General features: G+C 43.7%; 1 protein-coding gene across 4 annotated transcripts in view; it reads left to right on the forward strand.

Annotated features, from left to right (window-relative positions):
- The window catches only part of SFMBT2 (Scm like with four mbt domains 2), a 176,005-nt gene that overhangs the window by 71,376 nt on the left and 88,398 nt on the right, over positions 1-16,231 (forward strand). For 3 of the 4 annotated variants that reach the window (XM_070800761.1, XM_019972925.2, XM_070800760.1), the window contains exons 5-7: positions 3,803-3,891; positions 5,520-5,766; positions 14,541-14,638. In XM_070800761.1, coding sequence (XP_070656862.1) covers positions 3,803-3,891; positions 5,520-5,766; positions 14,541-14,638 — 434 coding nt within the window. Of the gene's footprint in view, positions 1-3,798; positions 3,892-5,519; positions 5,767-14,540; positions 14,639-16,231 lie in introns of those variants that run through there. The other variant, XM_070800762.1, reaches the window with a different exon arrangement.

The raw sequence follows: 16,231 nt of genomic DNA on the forward strand, positions 1-16,231 counted from the left end.
TGAAAGTTAGACTGAATCATGTGCTCAGATACATATGAGGGGCAGGTGAATTTAAGTTTTTTACAAGCTTATTTCTTTTTAAAATGTACTCTCAATGGGGAGCCCTGAGAAAAATTTAGAAACTGTTTAGCTAAGAAAGTATAGAAAGAAACAAGTGGTGTGAGGGAGAGAAAGAGAATATGAGAGTAAAACCTAATAAACAAAGTGTCTTATTCCATTGAACTTAGAGGCCTGGACCCTTGTGGATATATCAGTTCAGTCTTGACACTTTCTCTGCAGTGATAGCCAATAAAAGAGCTGCAGGAAATTTTTCCTAGTAGAGAGAAAAAAAATCCCTGTCTCTTTGGAAGGGTGTTCTTTAAAAGCAAGAAAACGTTTAAAGCGAGAGCAGAAATGTCTATAAATGGGATATGACAGCTAGAGAAGAAGAAAATGTACAATATTGAGTGAAATTCCATATTTTATTGGATAAAAATCTCTAGTGAACAATGATAAGGTTTTAAATTTCTTCTAATAGTTTTAGAGGCTGTTTATCTTCTAGGCTCTTAAAGATATGATGCAGAGTAATATGAGTTATACCTTGAGAATGTTATAAATAGGTCTTATCTTTATGGCTTTTGTTGTGTAAATTATGGCTGTTTCTAGGGCTCAGAGGTCCTAGGGCACTTCAGAGAAAGCAGCTGGTCCCTTGGGGATTAAGCTATGAATATACAGTATCTTGAGTTTCTTTAATCTCTGGGTGATGCCCTTGTCCAAAATGAATGGTGTCAGTGTTGCCTAATGGCATAGTAGCATGTACTCACCCAAAAGGAGAACTCGAGAAATATTAAATTTCTGTACTCTCTCATAAGGTGTTTAATGCCCACTCAATTAAATGAATGACCTCTGGCTTTCTGGGCTTCCCTGGTGGCTCAGATAGTAAAGAATCTGCTTACTATGCAGGAGACCTGGGTTTGAGCCCTGGGTTGGGAAGATCCCCTGGAGAAGGGAATGGCAACCCACTCTAGTGTTCTTGCTTAGAGAATTCCACGGACAGAGGAGCTTGGTGGCCTACAGTCTATGGAGTTGAAAAGAGTTGGACACGACTGAGCAACTAACACTTAGCCGCTTTCTGGGTGATGTGTGCTGAAACTAAAATCTTATTTGATAATTTACATCATGTGTAAGCAATTATAAGCCAGGCAAACACAAGAAGAAGCAAAATGCAGTGTCAGTTCTTTTGTGAATGTCGGACATGACTTAATGACTGAACAGCAACAACGATAATGTGTACTGCGGTGCTAAATCATATTTTTTATTGAAAGGTCTGTGTAACATCCATGGTAGCAGGGGTTCCTTATCTGAATTCAGCGAGTTCTTTTGCATCCCAAGATTAGTTAAAAAACAGACACAATTTGGACTTACCTGGTAGTCCAGTGATTAAGACTCTGTGCTTCCAACATAGGGGAGGCGTGGTGTTTGATCCCTGGTCAGGGAACTAAGATCTGATATGCTGTGCTGCTGCTAAGTCGCTTCAGTCGTGTCCGACTCTGTGCAACCCCATGGACGGCAGCCCACCACGCTCCTCTGTCCATGGGATTTTCCAGGCAACAGTACTGGAGTGGGTTGCCATTGCCTTCTCCGATATGCTGTGCAGTGTGGCTCAAAGAAAAAGAAAGAAGACTCAGTTTATAAAACTGTTAATCGGTCAGTCCTTCTCTCCGGTGACATTTTATTAAACACCTGCTATGCGGTTGTTTGGAGAAGGAAATGGCAACCCACTCCAGTGTTCTTGCCTGGAGAATCCCAGGGACGGGGGAGCCTGGTGGGCTGCCATCCATGGGGTTGCACAGAGTCGGACACGACTGAAGTGACTTAGCAGCAGCAGTAATAAATATTGGATAAGAATGTGTAATAATTTAATATACATTTGTAACAGAACTAGAGAGGCTGTTAATTGCATAAATGTGCCAGATACGGTTGTATTTTACCAGCAGGTGTATCTCCTTTAATCCTTATAGCATCACACAGGCAACATGTTGTAGCATCAGAGGAAAGAATACAAGAGAAATTGGATGGATTGAAGTCATGTAGCCAGTGATGGCAGAGCCCAGCTCAGAGCCCAGGTCTTCCCTACACCATGAACTTTGCCACCACTCATATGGCTTGGTTTCCTTTGGTAATAACTCTGTTCCTTTAGGTTTCAGCTAAATAGTTGCATCTTGCTTTGAAAGAACCTAGTGTGGAGTGGAAGTTGCTCAGCCATGTCCAACTCTGCAACCCCATGGACTGTAGCCTGCCAGGCTTCTCTGTCCATGGGATTCTCCAGGCAAGAATACTGGAGTGGGTTGCCATGCTGTCCTGCAGGGGATCTTCCTGACCCAGGGATCAAATCTGGGTCTCCTGCATTGCAGGCAGATTCTTGACCACCTGAGCTACCCCGGAAGCCCATCTTTTTAGAAAGGTGTCTTAAATGCAGTGCTTTTTGCGCTCTTTGGGGCCCTGTCACATTTGCACTAAGAACAGCAGCCTCTACCTTGACTTCTCTGCCATTGGCTTCCTTTGTTTCCCTTCAAGCCTTTATGCTGCTTTCAGATTGATTTTATGCAGAGGTTTCCTGGTTTAAAAACTTTTTTATTGGCATGTAGTTGATGCTGAAGCTGAAGCTCCAATACTTTGGTTACCTGATAAGAACTGACTCAATGGAAAAGACCCTGATGTTGGGGAAGATTGAAGGCAGAAGGAGAAAGGGGCAGCAGAGTATGAGATGGTTGGATGGTGTCACCGACTCAGTGGACATGAATTTGAGAAACTCTGGGAGATTGCGAAGGGTAGGGAAGAAGCCTGGCATGCTTCAGTCCATGAGGTCATAAAGAGTTGGACATGACTTAGTCACTAAACAACAAAATAGTTGATTTACAATGGCGTGTTAGTTTCAGATGTACAGCAAAGTTACTCAGTTATATGTATACACATATCCATTCTTTTTCAGATTCTTTTCTAATATATGTTATTACAGAATATTGAGTAGAGTTCCCTGTGCTATATAGTAGGTCCTTGTTGGTTTATATATATTGATAGTAGTGTGTATATGTTTCATCTCAAAGTCTTAATTTATACCCCCTGCCACGTTTCCCCTTCGGTAACTCAATTTTGGAAATTGGTGAGCGTCTTCCCGTTTTGTAAATAAGTTAATTTATATAATTTTTTAAATTTAGATTTCACATAGACATTTCCTGTTCATTAAACATGGGTGCTGGCTTTTTGGGCTGTCTGCAGCTTTGTTCCTGCCACTTAGCATTACGTTCTGTGCTCCAGCCAGACCGTGTGCTGCTGAGGGACGTTCTTTCTCCATCTCCTCCCTCCCTTCATTGCTCTCATTAGCAGATGCCGTTCCTCTCAGCCTGAAAATCCCTCCTTTCTCCTCTCTGCGTGAGTAATATGTTTTTGTAATTCAGAGCCTGGCTTTATTTTCCACCTGGAAAACTTTCTCCGATTCTTCCATTCCCTCTTTCTTCTTGGAGCCTCCTAGATTCTGTGCTTTGAAATATCTCCTTAGTTGTTTACAGAAGTCTCTAAACAGACATCAGACTGCAGGGTCTCATGTTCTCTGACCTTTCTGATGCCCAGCGAAACCTAGGCACGTGTTCGATGAGACCATTACCCACTGCCGGCAGGTCCCTTGTTGCCATTTTAGTTCTTCCTTTAAGTACGGCATCTAAAATGAAGAAACGTCATGAAAGAACTCATATATACGCAGAGGTGCTGGGGTGCTCCATTGCTTTGTTGAAGTGTGTGTGTTTTTTCTCCTTTGTCTCACCAGCTATCAAAGAGAAGTATACAGACTGGACAGAATTTCTCATTCGGGATTTGACTGGTTCCCGGACGGCCCCTGCCAGCCTTCTAGAAGGTGTATGTATTGTTATCCAGCTATTCTCTGTCATCTGAAGCTGCACAGTTAACACGAGCTCACAGCTAAGAGCACCTTTGCATATATCCTTCTATGGGTGCATGAGTCCACACGGACATCAGTGTGCAAAGTAACATCGTGTCTTTGCCCGAATCACTTAGAGGACTGATTCTAATGGGACCCAAGTGTCTCCACGTGTGGTCCAGTCCATAAGTGGAAAATTTGCTTTTATGAATAACATGGTAGGATGGTTACCTACTATCCTGTACCTTTAACAGTCCATCTTATGTTTGTGAATGCGTATAAAATCCTGTAGAATAACTATTTTGTTGAAGTGACAACTAAGCATTCATATGCTGGGGTGTGGCCTCAAAGTGTGTTGATAAATGATTAGCTGTTTTATTTATGCATCGCCCCAGTTTTTAAACACACGTGTTAAATCATATTTGAATTAGTCCCTCTTGTAAAACAAGAGGAGAAATGACTAACCATATTTAAATGTGGTTAAGGTCGTTTTAAGGTACTGAAGAAAAAATGGGTTACTTGAAAATAATTTTATTCTGATATATTTTAATATTTATGTACCAGAACAGTATATAAGAGGACTTCACTGTCATAAATCATTATTGAGTTACCAAATCTGTTTTTGAAGAATGCCCCTGAGAAGGGGAAAACACAATGAATGACCAAGAATATGACACAGAGTTTGACAGTCTCATTATTCTCTTAACATTAACCATAAATTTCCTGCCTTTCATAAATGATACTGAAATTTTGGAACACCACAGACTCATACAGGGTTGTCTTTGTTTTGTGATGATTTTGCCTAATGTAGTTTTGTATCTTGGTGGCTACTAATTGAATTGTTTGGTTGACAAATCAAAGTAATGGTTGCTCACCCTTTCAAAAGGACAGATTGTCTTACTTTGTTAATTTTTTAAGCATATTTGCCTACAGGGCTGGCTGAACAAACACCCTTTTCATATGCAAACATGTGCTAAGAAGGTTGCTTAGAAGGGGCAGACATTATATACATTCTCCAAACCAACGGTGGGGTGAAGTGTACAAGTTACCAGTAGTCTAATTCAGCTGATTATTAGTGTGTATTAGGCATTCATCAAGAATGTCCTCCACACGTATTAACACTTTATGGTATGAGAGGGTGTTGATTATGAGAGCAGGGCCATCGTAAGACAGACGTCTGCTGAGTCAAGGTAGAAATTGATGGCCCCATATCAGATGGATCCATCGCTTGGAAAAGTAGACGTTTTGTTCCCACTTGTTTTCCAATTTGAGGCAAATTTGGTGGAATGCTTCTTCAAAGCACCTTCACAAATGGAGTTGTGTCTGGGAAGGGTGATTTGTTTGGTGAGAACTTAGCACACACTGTTATTTTGTATTTGCTTGTGGTTTTGTTGCTGGATACTGAGTTGGGAAAGATGGATGTGGGGTGGGAGGGGAGGGTGGGGGGTGGGAGGGGAGGGTGGGGGTGGAGGGGAAACACCAGACTATTTGCCAATAGCTTGGATGATGGTGTGGAAAAAAAAAAAAATATCTTCTGCTGTCATCTGTTTCCATGAGAACCTGAAAATAAAGTTTAAAATAAGGAGTTTTGCTTCTGTTTAAACAGCCTCTGCGAGGGAAAGGCCCTATAGACCTCATTACAGTTGATTCCTTAATAGAGCTGCAGGACTCTCAGAACCCTTTTCAGTACTGGATAGTTAGTGTGCTTGAGAATGCTGGAGGAAGATTACGCCTTCGCTATGTGGGATTGGAGGACACTGAATCCTATGACCAGTGGTTGTTTTACTTGGATTACAGACTTCGACCAGTTGGTTGGTGTCAAGAGAATAAATACAGAATGGACCCACCTTCAGGTAAGGGGCGGGAGCTTCAGCCGTTCTCAAATGTTGTCGGAAGAGATGTGATTATTTTCCTGGGTGTCTCTCTGGAACATGTGTTAGCTCTGTGGTGTCTTTCCCATTTGTACTCGTGCGCAGGAAGTGTTTTAACTTGAAACACTCTCTGTTGTGAATGGAACCCAAGACCTCAATGAATAGTGTTCTGAAATGAGAAAGCAGAGCAGGAGGCTGTGGAAAAGCTGATCTGGTTCCTTTGGAATCACTGGTTTGGAAATAAAAGACCCAGTGCATGGGGACTTGACAATATTCTCTGCTTTTCTTTAGGAATTTGATAGTCTTGCAAGTAGGTTCTGAAATATTTGCCCTTCTACCCACGGCCATCCATCCATCTGTCCATTCATTCATCCATCCATCTACCCACTCACCCGCTCATCCATCCATCCATTCATTCCCCCATCCAACCTTCTATCCATAGATTCATCTACCCACCCATTCATCCATCTGTAGATTCAAGTAAAATGCAGATTCAAATAAAATGCTTATTGTTACATTATCTGTCCTGACCTGGAAATAGCAAAAAAGAAAACCATCATGCTTTTTTCCGCTGGTGCATCATAGATTTTCAAATAGCTTCAAGTACCTTGACGAATGCCTTTCCACAGATTTAATTGGGTAGAAGACGACATCATGCTTCCTGACATACCCAACTGGGCAGAAACCTCAGAGTTTACAAAAATAACCATTCTTGAATGTTTTCTACCTGCCAGGTGATTTTACATCTGTTAGGTTGTTTATTTTGATTCCAAAAAAGTGCTACATGTTTCGGGTGAATATTTCCTCTTATGGCAGAGAAAATTTGAGACTGAGTTTAAGCTACCTGTCTAAGATTGCACAGTTTTTTGGAGGAATGTGCTGGAATTCAGATTCCCAGGTCCCCTTCTTCTTCCACACAATTTCCCCTGCTGCCTCCTACTGGGCTTATCAACCTTTTTTGATAGATAGCTGTAGAACAAAAATGTTGGATTCTCATGGAATTAAAGATGCCAAGGAAGGAATACATCTTCCCAAATTTGCTGATTTTCATTCTGGTCAATTTCACAGGTTTACTGGAAGCCAAGAGTTGGCTCTTTCCTTCATTAAAATTGCCAGAGCCTTTCCCCTCCCATCTTAGTTGCCAGAGTTCGTCTTGAGGAGTGAAGCAGAGGAGTCATATTTCCCTTTTCCATCAGTCAAGAGCTTTAATTGAAAAGTGTCTTGGTTCTCCATGTCATGTGTTTACATTTGTGTTGGATCTGACAGGCGTATAAACCTGTAACGTGGTATTTTATTAGTATTGTTCTTGTCAATGTTATGAGAAGCAGGCAAGAAATCCACTTATACCCTGAGTAGTCTGGGGATATGATTACAAATGAAAGGCCTGTCGGTTTTGTGAGGAGAGGCCTTAGCTCCCAAGGTTTGCCTTGGGATTCATGACCTAACAGGAGAAATTTATTTCATGTAGAAAGTTGGGTGTGTAAATCTTAGTTCAGTATCTAATTGCTGTAAAATTTTAAGAGCAATATATAATTGCCAGTATAAATTTATAGCAGAGCAAAGGATGACTAATAGCTCTTAAACTCTGTGTAACGCCCCTCTCCTCTGCTCATACTCAATGGCCAGAATGGAAAGTGTCCCTCTAGAAACTAGGGAAATACTTGAATAAAGGAAGAGACCTCTCTCTCTAAGATAATTTGATGTTTTTATAAGACAAGAATAGACTGTATTTACTCATAGTAATTTTCTGACCATGAATTGTTCATTTCACTGAAGAGTTAAAGCCTTTGGGAAAGGTATTCCTCATCAAGAACTTATATTTTCAACATGTAAATTGTCAACAGGAAAGGCTGTGGATGGAAAGAAGAAATTAAAAGGTGAAAGGTCACCCCAAGTATGATTTTGAGTTCTTCAGATGCAATAGTTAGAAGATGAACTCTGACTTCTACCTGATTCAGCAGACCAACACCTGGGAATAGAATCTAGTCCTTTGGGTTTCTATAAATTAGTTTCAGGACCCGATGTGACTTGTTAAACTACGATGGCAGTGCTCTTTCCTTGACCGAAGTCTAGGTGGGAGTCAGCTTTCAGACTGGCACAGAAAGCACTAGACTGTCTTATTCCCAAACACACTTAAGTAAATGAAAGTGTTCATTACTGACAGGTGGTAAGAAGTTGAGATGGAAGGGTGGGCAAGGAGGGCAGATAAGGGGCACTTTGGGTAGAGTGTCATCCCTTGGTATCCACAGGGGATTGGTTCCAGGATCCCCACAGATGCCAGAATCCAGTGATGCTCAAGTCCCTGGTATAAAATAACGCAGTACAGTTGACCTTCTGCATTTGCAGGTTTGATGTTCTGCGTCCGCCATCTTCCCATCCACAGGTTCCGTATTTTCAGGCTTCTCTATCCGCAGTCTCTGCCATCCTCGGGGGTCCTTCTGCCAAGGGTGGAATATTCAGGAACGGCAGGCCTGGAGGGCTGCCTGGACTTTGAGAGTGAGGCTGCGCCAGGTCACCCTATCCTCTTTGCTGAGCTGACAACTCCTTTCTTTTCCTGATACTTTCTGTTTCTTAAAGGACACAGTATTTCTCAACTCTTCAGTACAGGTAGAGGTATAGAAGTAGGTGGTAGATAGTACCTGTTGCGGAGAAGGCGATGGCACCCCACTCCAGTACTCTTGCCTGGAAAATCCCATGGATGGAGGAGTCTGGTAGGCTGCAGTCCATGGGGTCGCGAAGAGTTGGACACGACTGAGCAACTTGCCTTTCACTTTTCACTTTCATGCATTGGAGAAGGAAATGGCAACCCACTCCAGTGTTCTTGCCTGGAGAATCCCAGGGACGGGGGAGCCTGGTGGGCTGCCGTCTAGGGGTCACGCAGAGTCGGACACGCAGTAGTAGTACTTGGCAAGTAGGTCTTGAAACACTGGAGAAGGTGCTGGCTGTTATGCTGTCTGCCAGCGAGAAGCCTGCATCCCATTTCTGGATGGAATCCGAGAACACGGGATGGTGGATGGGCGATTAGAGAGAGGGTGTGGCCACCCCACTCCACCCGCCATCAGGGGTGCAGGTGCTGAGGGGTAGGAGAGTCCAGCTTTAGCAAAGACCAGATGAGGGAACAGAAGATGGTGAAATGCCAGTGATCACGGGAGGGCAGTGGCTTCCTGCGTCCTTGGTGATTCAGGTGTTATCAGAGCGGGACGGGGAATCCAGAGGTGCCCTTTCTTCAGTGCTGAATGGAAGGCAGAGCATGATTTGACAGATCTGGAGCTCTTTTTCCAGCCCCGCATCCCTGATGCCTCCCCTCATATGCTCATTTTCTGGCATGCGGCCTCCTCTGGGGTCCCCAACTTTTCTGTGTGTGTCTCCTCTTTTGGAAGACTGCTTTCTCATGCCCTCACTTCATCCAGAACTTGGATGCTGAACTCAAAGTGCATGGCGCAGTCTCTGCTGTGCCCCCTGACACCCTGTCTAGCACCTAGTAGGTGCTCAGTAACTATGTGTCAAGTGAGTTGACTGAATACAAATTCAAACGTGTCTAGAAGACAGAAGGAAGGAATTAGCCAAGTCCACCTTCCAGGAACCAAATCACTGATGGGAGTTTGGAAGCCAATTTGGAGGGGAGAGCCTGGTGGAGATACCCCTAGACTGTGCTGTTCACTTTGCCCTGAAGTGTTAGTGGAGCTTCTGAGCAAGTAGAGATGTGATCTCTTTAACTCCTGGGACAGCTCCAGGATATGAGGTCTGTGGTGTTCAGGATGGGAATTTCTTCCTTTAAAAAGGTCTCCATGTGACTAGAGTTTGAGAACCTGACAGAGGGGAAGGAACCTGGGCTTGGAGTCAGGGTCCAAGTGGGCCTCTCCTTCCACTTTGTCACTGGCCGCAGAGCGTCTGGGTGAGTTCCTCTACTTGGAACCTCAGTTTTCACATCTGTAAAATGGGAGTCTCCCCATGTTTGCTTTGCTGCTGTTACTCAGGTGATTGGTGTTTTCTAAATATTCAATCTGTGATTAGAGTATTAAGGTTGTATTTGATTTTCTAAGAAATTTAAGTAGGCTCTTGAGGTCCAGGGGTCATTGAGAGGCCCCACCTGCTTTTAATTTTTAAATTTATTTCAATTGGAATATAATTACTTTACAATATTGTGATGGTTTATGCCATACATCAACGTGCATAGGCCACAGGTATGCATGTATACGGAAGAAGGCAATGGCACCCCACTCCAGTACTGTTGCCCGGAAAATCCCATGGTTGGAGGAGCCTGGTAGGCTGCAGTCCATGGGGTCACACAGAGTCGAACACGACTGAAGCGACTTAGCAGCAGCAGCAGCATACATGTATACCCCCATCCTGAACCCCCCTCTCACCTCCCTCCCCCCGCATCACCTGCTTTTGTGTTTTTGGAGGTTTAGAAAGCAGATAGAATCTGACATGTTTTTGCAGAAACTAAAGAGATGAAACTTCTGAGGTTTAAGAAAAATCCTTAGATCCTTATCTCTATATTCTTTTGTATATCTTTTCCCTTCAAAATCTTTATGTCACCCACCCCCCCCAACCCCCCCTTCTTTTTATTTTAGATAGTGCCTGGAGCTAGACGTTTCTCAATCTAATTCAGATGCTTCCTACATGAACTGTTTCTTATTCCAAAAACAATCATTATTTTTTATCTTAGCTTGGGCTGCCTTAACAAAATACCATTGACTGAGGGGTTTGAGCCTTGGAAAACACAAATCCCCAGTTCTGGAGGATGGGAGTTCAGGGTTAGAGCATCAGCAGTGTTGAGTGCTGGTGAGGATTTCTTCCTGATTTGTAGATGGCTGCCTTCTTGCTGGGTCCTCACCTGGCTGCCTCTTCTTCTTTTTTAATCTTCTGGCTGTGCTGCATGACATGTGGGATCTTACTTCTCCACCAAGGATCAAACCCACATCCCCTGCACTGGAAGCATGAAGCGTTAACCACTGGACCGCCAGAGAAGTCCCCTGTCCTCTTCTCTGTGTGTGCATGGAGATGTATATATATGTGTATCTCTATCTGTATGTTGACAGAGAGCGAGCATGTACTTGAAAGAGAGCTCTTTGGTGTCTCCTTTTGCCAGGGCACTAATCCCATCACGGGGGCCCTACCCTCCTGACCCCATCTAAACCTAATTACTTCCCAAAGCTCCATGACATCAAGGGGTTAGGGCTTCAACATACAAATTTTGGGAGGACACAAGCATTCAATCCACAGTACTTCCCAGCGTCTATGAAGAAGCACAGTCGAGCCTTTCCTCACTGGTCCGAGGCTGGTGGAGAAGGAGGGAGTGGGGGGATGTGGGGTGCATAAATAAAGAGGACTGCCCCTCCAAGCCTGTGCTTACCTCAGCCTGTGAGATGAGTATTTCACTCGTCCCTTTTCCTCCTGCGCTTTCCATGAGATGGATGGCCAGTCTGCAGAGGTGGACACCTCGTTTTCACTTAGGTTTCTAGTTCAAGATGAGTCAGGATGGGTTTTAATTGCCTCTTAACTTCTTACCAACAGAAATGGACATGATACACTCTTTAATTACCAGCAACACGATCACTTTAAAAACATGTTTTATGTTCTTTTAATGGTGCTATTTATTGTCCATAAACTTACTGGCATAACCAAGTACCTCTCGCTCTAATGAACACACATACAGACTATTGTTCTCTGCTTGTTGAAACTAGGAGGTGTTTAGCTTCTGCAGGTGGCCGAGGGTCCTGACAAAACTGCAGCTAATTTTTCACCTTTTAAGACAGTGTGCCCTGCCGTGGGATTAAATTCTGTATTAGAATTTAATATCCTCAGCATGAAGGCAAAGCATCTTGAGATTGTAGGACAGAGATGAAAGTCTGGCAAGATCTCCTAGGTATCTTTCTTCATTCCAGCTGCTGTAACAGATGGGAAAGAGGGGCTTATAAACAAGAGACATTGATTTCTCCCGGCTCTGGAGGTTGGATGTCCAAGATCTGGGCACCAACAGATTCAGTGTCTGATGAGGACCTACTTCCTGGTTTGTAGACGTGTCTTCTCACTGTGTTCTCACCTGGGGGAAAGGGTAGGGATCTTTCTGGGGTCTCTCTTATAAAAGGACACTGATTCCATCCTGGGAGGTCCACTCTCATGATCTCGTCACCTCCCAGTGGCCCCAGCTCCTAAGGCCATCACCTTGAGTATTTCAACATGAATTTTAGGGGGACCTATATTCAGATCAAAGTACTAGGCTTTATGACACTTCTCTCTGGTTTGCTTGAACAGATACGGCATCAGGTGGACGCAGCCCCCTGGGGTGACACGACTGGTCCAGTCCTGTTCTGCCAGCTGTCAGGAGGGCTGTGAGCATTTCTCTGAGCCCCAGAGAAATCACTGCCCATCTCCTTGCTCAGATCTGAGTTTGGATCTGACCATGTTGGGTTTTCGTTGCTCTGGTCCTGAATAATTTTTTTTTTTAATTTTTTGGTTAATTAAAGGTTTCTCTTTACCTTTCTTTGGTTAAATATGGTTTCTCTTAACCTTTCTCTTTAGAGGTAAAGATTACATTAATTTATGTAATAATTTGTCAGACCATAATCCCACTCGTTCAATTTCAGCATATTATTTGGTGATACTCAGCAGCCCTTTTATCTTAGTATTTAAAAAAATTTTTTTTGTTGGAATCTAGTTACTCAGCCTTGGGTAATTTTTAATCACTCTTTTTTTACCCTCCTCTCTGTCTCAGGGGCTCCTCCTGCCTCAAGAGTCCTCAGTTACAGACCTTGGGAGTTCAGGGAGCGGTACTTTCTCTTCTTTTTTCTCTCCCTGTATGTCTGCAGACCTTCCTTTAACCTTGTCTTTAGAAGTCACTCTCGTTTTGTATGATTTGGTTCTCCTTTTATTACAACATCGAGCTCCCCATCGACCTGCTTCCAGAACCCTAGAAAAGTGGGTTTATTTTACTTAGGAAGTCCAGGATCTTGTTTGTTGTTCCCTCCTGCCCCCGCCTGTTGGGGCTTCCCTGGTGCCTCAGTGGTAAAGAATTCGCCTGCAATGTGGGAGACGTGGGTTCGATCCCTGGGTTGGGAAGATCCCCTGGAGGAGGGCATGGCGACCCACTCCGGTATTCTTGGCTGGAGAATCCCCATGGACAGAGGAGCCTGGTGGGCTACAGTCCACGGGGTCACAAAGGGATGGACAGGACTGAGCGACTGAGCACGTTTGGCACATCTGACCCCTCTGCAGCTGCTGCGCTTGGTGTCCTCTGGGCTGTGCTTCAGAAACCTGAACTGCCTTCCTCTTTCCTGAGGTTCTGATGCAGTGCCCTGAGCTGGAGCACCAGTGCATCCCAGGGAATCCCCCTCACCCTCCCGGGACACTTCATAAGGCTCCGTGAATTGGTCCCTCTTCCTTTTTTGTGGGACCTTGTGATAAGTAATTTCTCCCTCTGGCCCCCCGCCTTCTCACCTGTGGAGGCTGGAGGGACCATTCTCTGCAAAGGTGTTTATTGGGAGAGTGGCTAACTATATTCCCCTGAATGTGTCTACCAAAAAGAATCTCATTCTATTTTTGCTCTGATACTGAAATACCAAATTGGGGGAAAGAATTCTGCAGAGGTGTAAGAGCATAAATAAGAGGCTAGGAAGGATTATAGACAGTTTACATAAATAGAGTCTGTCCTGTCATTAAGTATCCTTTATGGGACTTGACATAGCTGACAAGACTGACGGTAGGCAGGGCATTGATAACCTGGCCCCTCTGGTAGCACCGCATGCCCACCATAATTGTGATAGTCTGCAAAGACCGAATAAACTGCTAAAACACAGGCGATTCAAGCTCAAGGTGAGTTCAGACGCTATGAGCATCAAAATATATGGCTGCCTGCTAAAAAGCAGACATGCAAGAAATTAAAAATACAGCCCCAAAGGCTTAATGTTGCCTTTTAACTGTGCTCAAATTGATATTCATATCCTAGCTATCTGTCTGAAGTAGCCTGAGTTGATATAGCGAAGGTATAAACATATCTCCTTCAAGTGAGTGCTTCCGCAAATCCTGTTTTGATAAGGTCTTAAATCTGTTGAGATCAGATCATAAAATTCCCCTGCAGTTTCAGCAACTGGTAAAAACAGAGCTCACCAATTTTGTTCTTCTAATTTTGTATTCAGACAGTGTAACCTCCCTTCGTAAATCCCTTCTCCCCACCGTGGGCAGAAACATGGGCACCATGTGATGTGTTAGCAACATTTCAAGTACAGATATTAAACTTGGTTGGTAAATTTTAATCTACCTTTTCATAATTTCCTGGCTTATGTGGACTATTTTTAGCATATGAGAGCTTAGAGATTTAGTGAGTAATAGGCTGTACTAACCGAAAACGCCAGACAAGAGTCTTTTCTTATTTAGAAACTTACCAGATAATAAGTTCTTCATCATTGGATATGACTTCCCCGGTGATGTGTGGAATTTGGGGCTGAGAATGGATGAAGGTGTGATGAACGTGACGTATTCCATCAAATTACATACAGAATGCATGCAGGTAGTCCCTGAAGAAGAGCCCTGTTAAGTCGATTCTTTATTTCGGATCGCAGAATCCCAAGTTGCTATTTAACTCAAGGAAATCTCTTTAGCAGGTGGCTTTTTATGGCGGGCAGGGTGTGAATGCTTACAGCCGCTGAGCCTGCCAAGTTATTATGAAACCCTGAGAAGATAAAATTGAGCAAAGAACCACCCGGTAGAACGTTTCAGCCCTTAAACTCTTATGTGATTTGCTGTTGATACAGAAATCTATCCTTTGAAGACGGACTCAGAGTGGAAACGTGCTCTGGAGAAATCTCTTATTGATGCTGCTAAGTTTCCTCTTCCAATGGAAGTGTTTAAGGTAAGATGTTGATTCCTTGCAATTTATCTACTCTTTTCAAGAATAAACCCTGTTTTAAGGAGTTGCCTGCCTCCCAGTACTTCCGCTATTTAAAAAGCTACCTTCTTGACTGGTGTTCATTTTAACTGTTTAAAACGCTGTCTGTTCCATTTCGCTCGGTTTTGTAATCTTCCCAAATACCCACGTTCCAAGATAATGCCTAGAACCTTTTTATTAAATAATTAATAAGTATATTATGAGATAATCCGAATCTGACTAAATTTTTTTTTTCAAGATTTACAGGTTTTTTTTTTCTGTCATATAAGATTATAGAAATCTCATTTTCACCTTCTTACTCCTTACCAAAGAAACCAAAGAAAATAGAGCAATCTAATTTTGTTATTTGTTTGATAAAAAAATGTTGTTTCCCATGATGGCTCAGACAACTCCTGGCTCTGGGTAACCAGATCCCTGACTTTGGTGTTAACCATGTCCTTGCCTGTCCGTGTCCTGTTACTACCTACCTATGTTTTCCTTAACGTTACACGACTTACTCTTGACCATGTACATGAGGAGCAAGACCAGCCCTGATTGTTGGAGGAGACGGCATTTTCTTGCTCTCTGGAGTGGAGATAGCCGGACATGGCCTGGGTGCTAAACAGTCCTCACCTTCCACTGAGTTTTCAGGGAAGTTAGGTAGGCACAGTCCTGAGCTAACCTTGGGGAGCTAGTTGGATCATCAGCCAGACTGCATCCTGAACTGCAGGTGCTGGACATCCCTTAGTGACACAGATTGCAGTCCGCGGCTTACAGTCTCTGCTTGTCCACCTCCGGTTCTCAGAACACACCCAGCACCGCATTTCTGTGCAATGACTCGAACCTTCCCATCTGCTCTGGGCAGCGGGGCCTCAAGTTGGCCCTGGGACCTTCTGCAGAGCGTGGTCAGGACGAGTCAGGTGTCATTAACAATCTGGAGCTGGCTTACTCTGCCGTTTTGTCCTCAGGTTACGAAGATGATAAAATACAGCCCAGGCTCTCGTACTGGCAGCCTGCCCTGCCCTCATCCTGAGGGACTGAAAGAGTTGTGATTCTGTCTCTGTACGTCTCTGATAGCTTGGGTCTAGAATTCTAGGTCGGCTGTCCCTTTTGTCGAGAATCCGGAGTTATTCATTCTTCCTTTCCTCCTCTGGCACCGTATATTCTCTTTTTCTCCACTCTTCTGAAATTTCACGACGGTTGACCTTTATAGGTGTCTGTGTCCATCCAGAGTGCAGGGTACGTTGGGTGACCGCCACTCACGCCTTTTAATTTTGGAGGTGTTTCTTCTCAAGTCCTGTCTTCGGTCTCTCTTATTTTCTTCACCTGTGACTATGTGGATGTGGGGCTCTCAGCCTGGCACTGTAACTTTTTTCCCTTCATTTCAGTTTTTCGTCTTCGGCTCCGTCTGCTCTGCTGTCAGATGTTTTCTCCACTCACGTGTGCTGTTGTGTTTCCACGAGCACTTGTTTGGCATTTTTTTCTGTGACTGCTCCTGTTTATGGCCTCCTGTTCTTTCAGCCTGGAATCATGAGTGTTTCTTGTTGGAATTATTGACTTTGTCAAGTTTTTTTTTCT

The sequence above is a fragment of the Bos indicus genome, chromosome 13, assembly GCF_029378745.1.
Source record: "Bos indicus isolate NIAB-ARS_2022 breed Sahiwal x Tharparkar chromosome 13, NIAB-ARS_B.indTharparkar_mat_pri_1.0, whole genome shotgun sequence".
NCBI classification, from domain to species: domain Eukaryota; kingdom Metazoa; phylum Chordata; class Mammalia; order Artiodactyla; family Bovidae; genus Bos; species Bos indicus.